This window comes from Sciurus vulgaris (assembly GCF_902686455.1).
Source record: "Sciurus vulgaris genome assembly, chromosome: 11".
Taxonomy (NCBI): domain Eukaryota; kingdom Metazoa; phylum Chordata; class Mammalia; order Rodentia; family Sciuridae; genus Sciurus; species Sciurus vulgaris.
In genome coordinates this window covers 1559077-1573885 of record NC_136472.1, presented here as the reverse complement: position 1 = coordinate 1573885, position 14809 = coordinate 1559077, and the positions used below count along the sequence as shown (strand labels likewise).

Genomic DNA, 14809 nt, shown 5'->3' with positions numbered 1-14809 from the left:
CGGGCGGGGGCTCTGCTGTGCCCTTGTCCCCCCTTGCTGGCCACCCGTGCCCACATCCACCTCGCCCCGCAGGCCCTGCCCGGCTCTGCCCACAGCCACGGCCAGATGCGCTCTGCCCGAGCCCGCCTGGCACCTGGGGTGGGAGTGCCCGGGCTTGTGGGCAAGGCAGCCTGGCGCTCCCGCCAGCCTGAGCCCCTCTGCACCCCACCTCCCCTCTGCCGTGTAGGCCTGTGGAGCCCGGCAGCCCTGCCTGACCCCTCGGATGACTGACTGTCCCGGGTGTGGGCGGCCCAGGACCGGCGCTGGCCCCGTTCCCTCCCGGGCACCCCCACCGTGTTTCCGAGACCTGGACCCGCCACCTGCCCACAGGGTGGTGGGCGAGCTGCTCTGGTCCCTAAGGCTCCACTGTCCAACCTGAAAGGCCAGCCTCGAAGGCTAGGGGAGACCCTCATCCCTCTGCGTGTCACAGTGGCCGAGGTCCACTCTGGTCTTCGGATCCCAAGGCCCCAGACAAGGCCAAGGGTCAGACCAGCACTGCCGCATTTAAAGGGGCCAGGTCGGCACCTGCCGGCGCACCAGGTCCTCACGGAGACCCCACCCCGCCCAGCCAGGTTCCGAGGGCCAGGAGCCACGGAGGTCAGTGATGGTGGGACTGAGCCCCTGGGCCCTGAGAGCCGTGCGCAGGACAGGGAGGGCCAGGCAGCACCAGCACCCTCCCTGGGTGGCCATCCACCTGCCCCTCCTCCCCGCCCCTGCCTCCCGGCCTTCGCCCCGACACTGGGCTCGCAGTGCCTGTGCCCTGTCCTCCCCTCTCTGCAGGATGCCAGGCAGGGCAGCCGCCCACGTCCACCATGCCTGCCCCCCACCGACTCAGGCCCCCGGTGCCTGTCTGGGAAGTGCGGGTGACGGGGGGACGTGACTGCCCTGCCTGGTCCCAGGGCACCAGGACTCCTGCCCGCCGCCCCTCGCAGGGTGCCCAGCCCTGCCTCCCGCCGGGTCTCCCGCTCTCCTCTGCTGCCTGGAGGACGCATTCTCCGTGGGACCCAGTCGCCCCCAGCGCGCCCAGTGCCTGGGACCTGCCACCAGCAGCCAAGCCGGTTCCACCCCCGGCCACCCCCTCCCGTCCTTGTGCGTCCCGGGCCGCAGCCCCGCTCACAGCCGCACGGGTGCTTCTGAGGTGGCGTGGCGCCCAGCCCGACGCCCGCACCCGGGGCCAGGCCGAGCCTCCCGCCCTGCCCCTGCCCCTGCCAGGGCCAGAGGGTCTCTGACTCCCAGAGCACCCGCCAGTCACTGCGTGCCCACCTGCCCTCAGAAGGCCTTTGTGGTCAGCTCTGACCACCATCCTCTGCCGAGCCTCTGAGTTCTGCACAGGTCCCTGGGGCAGGGCCCTCTGGCCACGTGGGGGTCCCAGGGGCTGCAGGGCGTCCCTCGGGGCTCTGCAGCTGGTCAGGCAGGTGAGTCCCAGATGCCGGGACACCCTGGCTGCTCGCCGCCCGATCTGCCCAGCTCTGGTTTGCCGGCTGGGACTGCAGTCGGAAGCGCAGCCCTCTGGGCTCTGGCCCTGACACCCTGCCCAGGGGCTGGGCCACTTGGTCCCTGTACCCCCTGCTGCTGGCTCAGCTGGGCTCCGGGCAGGATGGGCTCTGGCCAACAGACCACCCGGACCGGAGACGGTGCCGCCCACCAGACGCCAGGCCCTGCCAGGGCGGGGGCCACCCCACCCTCAGGATCGCAGGCCTTGGATGGGCCCGGTAGCCACGCCCCTTTGGACACTGTGGTTTGGAGGCCTGGCTTCCCCAGCCCTGTGGGGGCCAGCCCAGCAGGCTACCAGCCCCATCCCCGGCCCAACTGGCCACATGGGTCCCCAGAGGCCCTCGGGCCAGGTGCTCAGAACCCTGGGGAGAGCCCTGATGCAGAAGACCACGGTGTCTGTGGGTGGACGTGAGCCCCCGGCCCGTGGGACAGACACCCAGGCTGGGAGCTGGCCATGGACAGGAGAGCCAGAGTGCCCAGCAGGAGTCAGCCAGGGTGGGTCTGGCTCAGCCCGTCCCTCTGTGCCAGCTACAGGGTGTTCTAGGTCAGCTCAGCCCCTCACAGTGCCAGGCCCCTGAGGGCCACAGACCAGGGTGACCTGGGAGGGGCAGGTCTCTGGCCACCCTCATACGGTCCTAGCCCAAGCTGGGCCTGGGAGAGCCTGGATTTCCCCGGGGCAGGCAGGAGGGGAGTGGGGTGCGGGAAGATTGCCAGATACCCGCAAGAGTGGGGGCACAGGCCCTGGGGTCCACCCTGTCAGTGGACAGGGTGCCTGCCGAAGTCTTGTGTGGGCTGAGGCAGGGACAGTCTGGGGGAAGCTGTCCGGGCAGCCAAGGCTGCACAAGCCCTGCTCACACCCCAACCTGGACGGGGAGAGCGGGTGGGTCAGGAGGACACTTTTTCCGCTGGCCCATGGCATCCTTTTAAATGAGCTTAAACTGGATTCAGTTTACACCCTGGCCAAGGCAGGTGCCCAGCAGAGCCCTCCAGAGGTGGTCCCAGGTGGCCTGCATGCGGGCTTGGTGGGAGAGCTTGGCGTCCCCAGGAAGGATGGGGTGACACGGGTAGACGTGGCAGGCAGGCTTGCCAGTCCCTGCTGTAGGTCCCTGGGTGAGTCTCTCAACCTCTCTGAGCCTGGTTTCTCATCTAACAGGGACCAGGCAGGGCCTGCTGGCCAGGGCTTGGAGAGGTAGAGACCACGGGGGTGCCAGTCTCAGTGCTGGGTGGCGGAGGGGCCTGGCCGTCCCGGGTGGTAGCGTGTGTGTACGTGCGCGCTGAGCCTGGGCTGACCCTGTCCACCCAGGCTCCCGGTCCTCCCCGGTGTGCAGGTGAGCTGCACCCGGCCTCCTGCGGGCTCTGGACTCACACCCTCCTCACGGCTGGTGGGCTCTACAAGGTGCTCCCTGTCCTTGCCTCTCTCCCGGAGCCCCGCTCCCAGGGAGTTCTGGGGACAGCTCCTTCTGCCCCTCCCCTGGCCAGTTGTCCACAGGCCCTGGCCGTAAGGCCCCCTCCCACTGTCTCCTGCCTGGGTCCTTGGGGCTCCCGCCAAGCCTGGCCCTGCCAAGCCCCGAGCCTGGCATGCCCTCTGAGTGCTCTTGGTCATGGGCAGCAGCCCGGTCCTGGGTCTGGGTCCAGCCAAGGCCACAGTGGACAGACGCCTGTGGCCAGGCCCTCCCTCCCTTGCCTTGGTTTCCCTAGCTGTGAAGCGGTGCTGGTGAGCCAGGGGATTGATGCCAGTCCCTTCTCAACTCCCAGACACAGCTCTCTGGGGACTGTGCAGAGCCCTGGGGACGGTGTTCCTGCTGGCCAGGAGAGAGCGTCTGACCTGAGTCTCAGCCCCGCCTCAGGGCCCTGGGCAGGCTGGAGCTGGGTCTTAGGGACAGGTGTAGAGTGCAAGAGGGGGTGGCGCGGGGGCCTGGGGCAGCAGGAGGCCGCTAGGGAGCATGCCACCAGGCCACCTCCAACCCTGGTGCTGGTCCTGCCCTTGGCCAGGGGTGATGGCAGGGGCCGTGCCTGGGTGAGGACCAGCAGAGGTCAGCTCTGCACCTGCAGGTCCCTGGCAAGGTGGAGCCAGGGCCCAGCCCCCTCTCAGCTCCACTTGGACTGCAGACTCACTGCCACACATCCCTGCCTCTGCTCCAGCAGCCTCCCACCAAGAGCCAGGACTCAAGGGCACAGGTGGGTTACCGGGGAGACCCCTGTGTTCCCTGCCAGGGAAGGGGGCCAGGAGCAGGCCTGCCCAGCCAGCAACCAGAGGACCACCGCTGACTTCCTGTAGAAGGTGGCATTGCCATGGGTCCTGAAAATCCCGGAAGGACTGAGAAGGAGGAAGGGCGCTGCCGGTGGCTCAGAGGGTGGCAGTGAGCAGCCAGTCACTGAGAGGGGCAGCTCCGAGCCCGCCATGCTGTGTTCTGTGGGCCCTGGGCTCTGCTGCCAGCTCTATCACCGTGACCCCCAGGCATCTGCCACCACACACTGCACAGAGGATGACACTGAGCCTGAGAGAGGACTCTGCTGACCCTAGGCCTGTGGTCAGGGCACGGGGGCCTCCCACACAGGACTGGAGCGCCAGCTAGGTCAGCCTGCACCAGGGCTGCAAGTTCAATGCCGCCGTCTGCAGAGTAGGGTGGCCTTGCCCCAGGGTGGCAGGAGAGCCTGGGTCCTGGAGGCAGCCGCAGGCTCCATCCTGAGGGCGTGGGAAGGTCTGTGGAGGGCACGCAGGCCAGCAGGGCCCAGGCGGGAGATGACCTCGAGCTGACTCTGCGCGCACGTGCCCGGCCCTGCCGGTGGGAGCCAGGCCGGGCGCAGCGGCCTGGAGGCCGGGCACCGCCACTCCTGGGGAATGGCGCAGGCACCTGCCGGCCCGAGGGACCTACCTCACGAGCGTCTCCAGGCCCCGCGTGCTAGGGTTCCTCCTGAGGAGCGCCGCGCGGCTCATGCTGGCCGGCCCGCCCGCGACCTGGCCTGACCCCGGCCCTGGGGAAGGCCGCCTTCTTCAAAGGCTCCTGTTCCCGGCTGGGCTGCTCTGCCTGCTCTGCCTCGGCTCCTCTCCTCCCTCTCCTCCCTCCTCCCCTCCTCTGCGCCCCTCCGGCCCTCCCGCCCTCCCCTGTCCCTGTCCCTCTCTCTGTCTGCCCGCCTGGCCCCTCTGGCCCTGGGCTGGGGGTCCTGGGCTGGCTCCCAGCTGCCGGCCCTCGGCCTCCGCTGTTCCTGGGTCCCTCCTCTGTGGGTCCCGCTCCTCTCTCCTCCCTCAGGAGGGCTTCACAGCTGCTTCCTTTTGTCCCCCAAGCCCCTTCTCCGCCCCCCTTGGTCTCCTCCACCTCCACCTCCTCCTCCTTCCGAGACTAGTAAAAATGTCAGCGAGAGAACCCTCCCAGCCCGCAGCGGGGGCTCAGCCGGCCCTCTGCGGCCGGCCGCTGATGGGCAGCGCGACTGCCCCCTCCCTCCCCTGCGCCGCCTCCCTTGGCCTCTCCCTGGACTCCCTGGGTAGCTGCTGCTGTCCCCCACTCTGCTGCCCCTTCACTCGTTCCCGGGCGCCGGACTCCCCTGCCACCCCCATCTCTCCAGCCCCTGCGCCTGCCCTGGCCCTGGCCTGGCCTCCTGCTGCCCTCCTTTCCTGGCCTAGTTCTCTAGACCTGCTCCTGGCCCTGCCAGGCCGGGCCCTCCTGGCCCGCTGCCCTCCTCCCCTTCCTTGCCCTCGCCCTCTCCTCTGGCTTCCCCTGGTGCCTCTGTCCCTATCTCCGTCTCCCTCCCCAGCCCTTCCTCCCCCTCCCTCCCTCTCCCTCCCTCTCCCTCCCTCCTCCCCTCCCTCTGGGGCTCCATCTTCTCTTTGTTTACTCCCAACTCTGCTCTGCCTCCCACAGGGGAGGCCGGGCACCTGGGAACCCTCCTTGGTGCGCAGGTGAGGAGCTCACTGCTTTCCCCAAGGCCCCCAAACGGCCCTGGGAGCGGGAGGCACAGGAGGCAGAGATTCCGCGCACACCGCGTCTCTGGGGTTGGGAGCCATGGTCTCCAGAAGTGGCCATGGGCACTGGTCAGTGCCCTTGCCAGCCAGACCCCCCTCGCCTAGTCCTCTGGCCAAGACCCAGAGACAAGCAGCCCAGCCCTTTGTTTTTCTGGTTGGGCTTAGTCACCGTGACTCACTCGAGAACACTAGAGGCTAGTGGCTGGACGGGGACTGGACTCGCACTCGTAGGAGTCCTTGTGGCCAGCTCTGGGCGAGCAGGCCTGCGTCTGGCTTGCCAACATGCACAGCCACTGTGCCCACCACATCCCGGATGGGAAAACTGAGGCCCAGCCAGAAGCGCTGGGGTCCAGGTTCCCAGAGTCAGGCCCGGCAGAGCCAGAACCACACCAGTCTACCAATGCTGGACACCCACCACAGCTGCTCTCAGCTGCCTTCTGACCCCGTGTTGCAGAGGACTGGCCCTTGGGTCAAGCAGTCAGGGCCATGGGACTACAGAGTGGACTGATCAGAGACAAGGAGGCACATACGGGAATGAATCAGCATGGAAAGGCAGGCATACCACTCAGCCACGCACCCCCAGATGCATCCATGGGCCACTCCCTCACACCACCCAAGACAAACCAGGAGAGTTGAGGGCACAACCAGACAGCTGGACCCACTGACCAATCCAGCACTCACAGAGCCTCAGAGACCTCAGGATTCTCCTGGAATAGGAGGCTGATGGAGGAGGGCTGGGCCTCAGGTGGAGGCCAAACTCAGTTCCTCATCCCAAGGAACCCAGATGCGGGGGAAGAAGTAAGCCCACCTGTCCCTTATCTCCTGTTCCCATCCTGGGCTAGACAACCAGAAAGAAATGTGGCCAAGGCAATTTTGGTTCAAAAGAAGGAAGACTATTCCCACAGAGAAGAGGGCTACCTTGGGAGCATGGTCAACCTTCAGAAATGTCCATGGAGGGGAGTGGCAAGAGCTGATCTTTCAACATGGCAGCCAAGGTACATAGTTTTTTCACTAGGACGTGGTGTGATGTGGATAACAGGGTGGAATTTTGATGTCAGCTTCACTATTAATTGTCCAGGCACCCACCCAGCCACCAATCTCTCCTTCCATCCACCATCCCTCTCTCCATCCCTCTCTCCCTCTTCATCCATAGATCCACCCTTTCTTTGTGATTTGTCTTGCTATTTCTCATTTATCAGCTCACCAACTCCTCAATATACCTATCCATTCGCTCATTTGCATAAACATAGTACATTCTTCTAGTCAATCATTTTAAGCAACCTTCTATCCATCCATACCTATGTTCATGTCTCTCTTTACATTTTTCCATTGAACAAGCATCCATCCACCCACCTATTCATTTATCCATCCATTCATTCATTCACCCATCCATCCACCCATCCATCCATCTACCCACCCACCCATCCACCCATCCACCCATCCATCCATGCATCTATCCACCCATTCATTCACCCATCCACCCATCCACTCATCCATCCACGCATCCATCCATCCATCCATCCATCCATCCAATCACCCATTCATCCATCCATGCATCTATCCACCCATTCATTCACCCATCCACCCATCCACTCATCCATCCACGCATCCATCCATCCATCCATCCATCCAATCACCCATTCATCCACCCATCCACCCATCCATCCACCCACCCACCCACCCATCCATCCATCCATCCATCCAATCACCCATTCATCCACCCATCCACCCATCCATCCACCCACCCACCCACCCATCCATCCACCCACCCATCCATCCATTCATTCACCCATCCATCCACATACCCATCAATCTGTTTGCTTATTTAATTATCTCAATACATGTAGAACACTCAGAAGAAGCACTTGCTAAACCTTCCATCCCTTTGGATCATAAAAAAACACTCCTCAGTGTTCATCACTACTGTCTATATGTTCACCCATCAATCAGCGTATCTGTTTGACTAGCTTGGACGATTTCTTTAATACATGTTTCTATGTCCAAATATTCCTCTGTCACTGTTGTCATTCATCTGTCCAGATGTTCTACTGTTTTTCCATGCCTGTTGTACATCACATCCATCATTTCTTCCACATGGATACCTTGACCCATCTTCCCATCCTAGCAAGTCATGAACCCACCTGTGTGTATCCTTCTGTACCCATAATCAGCCAAGCGAGTTAATGCTTAAGATCACTCCTGGGAAATAGTCACCTTAAACAGTGCCAAGAACTCCCCACCACTCACTCACGCATCCGGCCAACCAGCCCCCATTCATCTTTCCACTTGCATATCACGTATGTGCCCATCTGTCTATATATTTATTCAACAAATTCATATTGAATTTCAGGCTTTTTTGAGGTATGGGTTCAGCATTAACAAAGTTCCTATTCTTATGATACTGGCATTTTAGGGGGAACAAACAAATAAGTATATATATTGTAATATATTAAATGATGATAAATACTCAGAAAATATAAATCGGGTTAGGGAATGAGGAACTCTGGAGAGAATTGATGTTTTGTATATGACAGTCAAGGAAAGCCTCATAGGAGGGGAAAAAGCAGCTTACTTGAAAAGAGTTGAGAAAAACATACGAGAGAGAGGTGCAGGGAGCACTGTATACACACAGCACGAGAAACGATTCTGGGAAGAATGCTACATTCCAACTGAGAAGTGCCTGTTTATTTATCTATGTCGTCAACAGTCCATCAGCACCAATTCATCCTTATTGGCTTATTTTTTACCCATTTATCATTCAATCCATTTCTCTCTTGTTATATTTGCCCATTTGTATTTCTGTCCATCTATCCATTATTTATATTCATTCACATACTCATCTCTTTAGATATCATTCTATTAGTCACTCCAGTGTCTATATTCCACCTTTCTACTCATCCACCTTCCATTCTTTCCTTCTATGCATCCATACTCCAATCCACTCATTTACTCATTCCTACACCTATTCATTCATCCATCCAGCCACTCATCTATCCATCCAGCTATCCTTCCATCCATCCATCCACCCATCCATCTACCCTTTCATCCATTCATAAACCCACCCAACCATCCATCTACTCATCCATCCATCCATCCAACCATTTATCCCTTCATGCATTCACCCATCCATCCATCTACCCACCCACACATCCATCCATCCAACCATTTATCCCTTCATGCATTCACCCATCCATCCATCTACTCATGTATCCATCCATCCGACCATTCATCCCTTCATGCATTCACCCATCCATCCATCTACTCATGTATCCATCCATCCGACCATTTATCCCTTCATGCATTCACCCATCCATCCATCTACTCATGTATCCATCCATCCAACCATTTATCCCTTCATGCATTCACCCATCCATCCATCTACTCATTTATCCATCCATCCAACCATTTATCCCTTCATGCATCCACCCATCCATCCATCTACTCATGTATCCATCCATCCAACCATTTACCCCTTCATGCATTCACCCATCCATCCATCTACCCGCCCACACATCCATCTACTCATTTATCCATCCATCCAACCATTTACCCCTTCATGCATCCACCCACCCATCCATCTACCCACCCACACATCCACCCATTGTTCCTAGCTCCCACTTTTCTTCATTCACCTTTCTGTTTATTTATACTTTTCTCCATCATTCTTTCTTTTATTATTTTCTTATTTCATTTCTTCTGTGAGTAAGACATGGTTCATAGCTCGTGGCTGAGAATTAAGCAGGCCTTCATGGCCCAGGAAACCGAGAACCACGAAGGAGGCTGAGCAGAGCCAGGAGAAGTGCAGTACACACATTCCCGTGGTCCCCAGCACAGACGGATTCTGACAACACATGCTTCTCGTGAAAGCCGCAATAGGCAGTGAGGTCCCTGGGGGTGGAGGACGTCAGGGCTGGGGGTCTCAGTGGCTTCTGGGGAGCTTATGATCGACAGAGGCAGCAACCTCCAGATGCCCTGGGCACTCATCAGTTCAGTGAGTCCACCTCTCTGAGCAAGCACCTCTAACGGAAGTCAAGGGAACCAGTCAGGGGCAAGGGCCCGGGTGGTGGGTGGTGGTCATGAAGGTCAGATTTTGGTTGGGGCTGGGGCTAGGAGAAATGTGAAAGGCTTCTTTCCAGATGCCTAAGGAACAACCTGGCTGAACTCACTCATCTCAAGAGCCATAGCTCTTTCCAGGAGGGAACCGGAGGAGAGGAGAGCCCGGCACCAGCTGGTTTCTTTGGAGGCCGCCCTCCAAGAGTAGGTCCTGTCTAGGAGGTGGGGCACAGACTCAGCTGGGACAAGGGTTCTGCTCTTGCCCAGGCAGGAAGATACAGGATCTGAGGCCCCACCTGCCAGGGATGGGATCCCTGACTCACCTATGTTGCCTTTGGAGAAGCCATGGAACTGGATCTAGGACCCACCTCACCTGGCAGATGGGTCCTCCTGACACCCTTCGCGTGCGTGTGTGCACGTGTGAGTGCATGCGTGAGTGTGTGTGCGTAGACGCTCTCCCCCCACACCAAGCAACCAGAGATCCCAGGATTAGGGTGTGGGGTGTCAGGAGCTGACCCTGCCAGCCTTCTACAGACCTGCCCTGCACAGAGGAGGGCAGAACCCCAGTCCCTCCCTAGTCATTCTGGGGATTGGGCTCTATGGGGGACACAGGCCACTCCCAGGCATCCAGATAGCCCCTCTCTGCCAGTCAGTGGTGTCAGATAGGCCCCTTCCCCACCAACTTGCAGGCAGTGAGCAGCAGGAGCTCGTCCAGGACTGGCCTGGCCCCAGGGCAGGGCCAGAGGCTTTCCCACCTCACCCACCTCCTGGATAGGGCTGGGGACCAGACTGTCCCGTCCCTGGTCCCCTATAAGCTCAGCTCCATCCAGCCCTCCAAGGCGCTCTCCCAGTGCCTGGGTAGAGGAGCCAGGAGGGCTGGCTGGAGAGATGCTGACCCTGGGAAGGGGCCCATCTGGGTCTCATCACAGCCTCATCCAGAGGTCCTGATTCTGTCCACCTCAGGGGCAGCTGGGAACCCCCTTGTGGTCGCTCTGTAGCCCCGGGCCCCTCTCCCAGAAGGCCTTCAGAAACCCCCGCCGAGCAGGCTCCCTGAGGCAGGAGGGCTGGGCTGGGCTGAGGCTGGGCTGCCTCAGAACCTTAGAGAGAACCCACTCAAGCCCTTCTGCTTTGCCTGAGCTGCGCCCATGGGCTTCTCTGGCCCCTTGGCAGCCCGCATGGGCAGCATGTCACACTGGGGGAACGGACCCCCTGTGCAGGGCAGCCCAGCGCAGCCAAGCCTGGCTCCCAGCACCCCAGCTGGAGCCCACAGGAGATGCCGACCCAGCTCCTCCAGGCACAGCAGTGTGTTAGCCACACTCCAAGCCAGCTCTGGAGGCCCCCCAGGGGAGGCGCTGTTCAACAGAGCTTCAGGGGTACCTGTCTGTGCAAGGGAGGGTCCTGGACCCCCTCCCTGGGCTACGAAATGTAGCCAAGAGCCTGCATTTAAGGTCTCAGGACGCATGTGGTCGAGGGGAGGATCTGAGTGGTGGCAGGTGGAGACACCTGCCACCCCACAGGCCAGGCTCACCTGGTCAGAGCAGCAGATGCCCCGTGTGCAGGGGCCGTGCCCAGCCCACCCTCCCCACCGGCCCAAGCGCTCCCTGGGAAAGACCACAGGCACCGCCACCCGAGACTGCCACTGGCCCAGACCTGCGTTTCCCCAGGGGCTTGCTCATCCCCTCTGGCGTCCTCTCAGGGAAACCGAGGCAGAGGTGGGCAGGCAGCGGAGGGTGGGCAACTACTGTGAGACTCACAACGCCACTCTGGCCAGGCATCCTATCCTAAGCTTCCTGTCCCTAAGACCTTCCTGGTCCTGCGTGTGGGGACCAAGGACTGTCCCATAAGGGGACAGTGAAGCCATGAATGAGCATGAGGGACAGGCTACTGGCTCCCAAACCTGCAGGCATAGGGCTTGTGGGGCCCCGTGCCAGGTACCTGCTCCCACGCCGGGAAGCAGAAAGGCCAGAAGCTGGGAGAAGCCCGTGGTCGCCTGCCCCAGCTCAGGAGGGAGCGGCTACCTGGCCCCTGGGCTGGGCTGGGCCTCCCTCCTCCCCACCCAGGGGAGGCGAGGAGGCCCTCAGGGAGCGGGCCTGGCCCTGCTGCCGACAGGTCTAGACCCCAGCAGCCTGGGCAAAGGGGCTTGGCCCCGATTCTCCCACCCTCGCAGACCCCGTCCAGGGTGCCCAGTCCCCTCCAAGGGGTGCAGGTTCTGTTGTGTGGACGCCCACTCCTTAGGTGATGGCTCCTGAAGCTTCCAAGCTGCAGTTCGGAGGGTCAGAGGGTCAGAGGGTCAGAGGTCAGACGTCAGACGGCCCAGGAAAGGACCCTTCCCAGGGTGCCCTTCCCACCCGTGGCTTGTCGAGGGAGGCACTGTGGGCCTGAGAGGCACTCCAGGAGGTGGCCTCTTCTATGCAGTGAGCTCGGGAGGCCCGAGGGGAGGCCAGGACGCCTCGGGAGGTGGCCCCGCTGGTTTGGGCCTGGGTGCGTGTCAGCCAGGCGGTCAGGTCCGGTGTTAACGAGGGTGGGTGCGTGGGACCCCGTGGAGCTCCGGGATTTGGACATGTTGAATCCAGGACCCTGAGGGTACCTGGTGATCACCTGCCCTCTCCAGGGCCCCGGAAGACTGTGGCACAGTACGGGTGACCCTGCTCTGGGGGCCACATTGGGGCCACATTGGGAAGGGAAGAGTGCCCCCTGCATCAGCCTAGAATCCCGGTAGAGCCCCGTAACCCTGTCAAGTGTCACATCCTGTCCCCAAGGAGCAAAGGCAAGCATGCTGGTGACCGGCTGCTGGGCAGCAGGCGTAGGGAGGGAGCACCCAGGAGGAAACAAGGCTCTGTGGTCCCGAAGGGTGGGCCATGGGCCCCGCCTGCCCTCCCGGTGGAGGAAGACAGCACCATGCTGGCAGCGGCCCACCCAACCAAGGGACTCCACCTGCATGGGCCTGGGGTGCAGGGCCCTGGTCTCCCCTGCTCTACTCCAGTCCTGGCTGACCCTGCCCAGCCATGGCCCTCTTGGGGACCCCGGGAGGGGCTTCTCTGACACCCTGCAGAGGAAAACCCCAGTCATCTAGCCGCCTCGCAGGAGGATGGCCCCACCCCGCCGCGGGCCTTTCTGACCCGTCAGTGCCACGCTTTCCCTCCGCACACTTTGGGGAGGGTCCTTGGGGGATGCCCCGACCCTCAGGGTCCAAGGAGGGTCTGCTTGGGTCTCCGGCCAGCTCCTAACTGACCTGACGCAGGGCAGCCCCAGACCCCGGACCTGCGCCCAGCGCCTGGGGATCAGCTGTGCCTGCCAGGTCTCGGGCGCCTGGACCATGCCCTCCAACCTGGCATTCAAGGCAGCTGGGAGGGTGTGGCCAAGGACGGGCTGAGGAGGAAGGCAGGGCCCGTTAGGCCACCGAGCCGCTGTCCTTCTATGGGCATGAGGCGGCAGGAGCCAAGTCCAGCACCGGGGACGGCACGGACATGCTGGGACACAGCTGTCACCCAGCCACCCTGTCTGAGAACCAGCAGCCTGTGTCCTGGCGGGGCGCACCCTCTGGGCAGGGCATCCTCTGGCCCTCCATGGCCCCTCATGCTGACATGCCCCTACCTGGGGGACAGGCTTCATGGAGCCCTCCAAGGGGCATGTGGCCCTGACAGCCTCGGCCAGGCCCCACGCTCCCACCGGCCCAGCCTCTGCTCAGCCTCCGTGCCTCTGCTGCCATTCCGGGGCCCTTGGTACCCACAAGCTAGAGCAGCGTTTGCAGCGAGGGCTGGCGGCAGGCAGCCCTGCACCTCCCTCACCGCAGGCGCACTCAGCTCCCTTCTGCTGGCCTCCCGTGGGCTCAAGCGGAGCTGCCACCTGCCATCTGCAAGGAGCAGGGCCCAGATCCACTTGGCAAGACGCCAGAGGTGGTGGAGCCCTGACTGCCTGGACAGGGCTCTGCACAGCAGCACAAGGCAGAGCCCTGGAGGCCACGCCTGCCCACAGCCCTGCCAGCAGCTTCAGGCCCGGGCTCTCCCCATCTTCCTATAACCTGCGTCCAGCTCCTCTCCCACATCACTGGGCAGCAGCCCTACTGTCCGGCTCTGGGCCGGCCTCCAGTCCCCCAGCCCAGGCTCCCCAACCCTCTGACCGTCAGAACAAGCCCCTGGGTTCCTCAGTGCCCTGCCTGCCCCCAAGTCCTCTGAGATGGATATCCAGGCAATTCAGGCCCAGGGCCACACTAGGCCTCTATGTCTGACCACCAACGGGCCTCCCCAAGGGGCCCAGCCCTCACACCATCCCCCGCGCAGGACAGGTGTCCGCAGGCTCCAGAGCAGGCTGGCCGCCCTCGGGCTTCTCTGTGCAGCTCTGGCGTGGCTGCACCAGGGGTCTCTTTTCTTTCCTTTTTTAGCCACCCACACGCAGCCTCTGCCCAGTTCCCTTCAGATCTCAGTGGACAGCACTGGGACTGATGCCCAGGACAGGCGTCTGCCCGCATCTGGGACTCCTCCACCACCAGGGCCAGGCGACCCTCCCCATGAGGCCTGGCCAACCCCCAGGGTCTCAGGACAGAGCAGACCTCGCATGGTCCTGTGGGTCAAGAGCCAGGGGCCGGGCCCAGTTGCCCAGCCTGCCCCTTCTGTCCTTGTCCTGGGCTTTGGACTCTACAGGCTCACAGGGAGGCCACGCTGCAGAGGCAGACAGAGGGCCATCCACCTTCGCGGTGAGGAGGGGCCCAGGAGGAACCCCTGGAACCGCAGGGGAGCAAAGCCCAAGCCGTGGCCGCACACCTTACCCAGTGCCTTCCTCGGCCAGCAGGTCTTCCCGCTCCTCAGAGACCAGGTCGCTGGGAGCCTCCGCCATGTCCTCAGGTCTGGACCCCCGCCCGGTGTGGTGTGTGCCGGGGCTTCGAGCGTCTAGCAGGCGCAGCCGTCCCGGGGCCCCCGCCCAGCTAGGTTTCACTTCTCCCTTCCGCTGCAGGTTGAGGTTCGGGACCTATCCGCTTGGGTTGGGGTGTTGTTTTTTAATTTGTTGCTGCAACAGGAGAGGAAAAAAAAAAACGGTAAAACCCAAACCACCCATCAGGAAGTGTTAAGCAAGCTGCAGGCGCCCAGGGTGACAGAAGAGGGGACAGGGCAGGGGTGGGGCCAGGCAGCTCCTGCAGCTCAGGGCAGGTGTGGCCCCGCTGGGACACCCCAACACCTCCCGGGCCCCTGCCAGCAGCCCTGGCCCCCAATGCATTTGTAAGACACTGCTTCTCCCTGGAGCCCCAGGGGGCTGGCCCGCCACTCC

General features: G+C 61.9%; 1 protein-coding gene across 3 annotated transcripts in view; it reads right to left on the bottom strand.

Annotated features, from left to right (window-relative positions):
• LSP1 (lymphocyte specific protein 1) overlaps positions 1–14521 on the bottom strand; it is a 31380-nt gene extending 16859 nt beyond the window's left edge. The window contains exon 1 of one of the 3 annotated variants that reach the window (XM_079104961.1): positions 14313–14521. In XM_079104961.1, coding sequence (XP_078961087.1) covers positions 14313–14380 — 68 coding nt within the window. In that variant the 5' untranslated portion in view covers positions 14381–14521. Of the gene's footprint in view, positions 1–4409; positions 4568–14312 lie in introns of those variants that run through there. The other 2 variants (XM_079104963.1, XM_079104962.1) reach the window with 2 other exon arrangements.
• Positions 14522–14809: the final 288 nt, after the last annotated feature.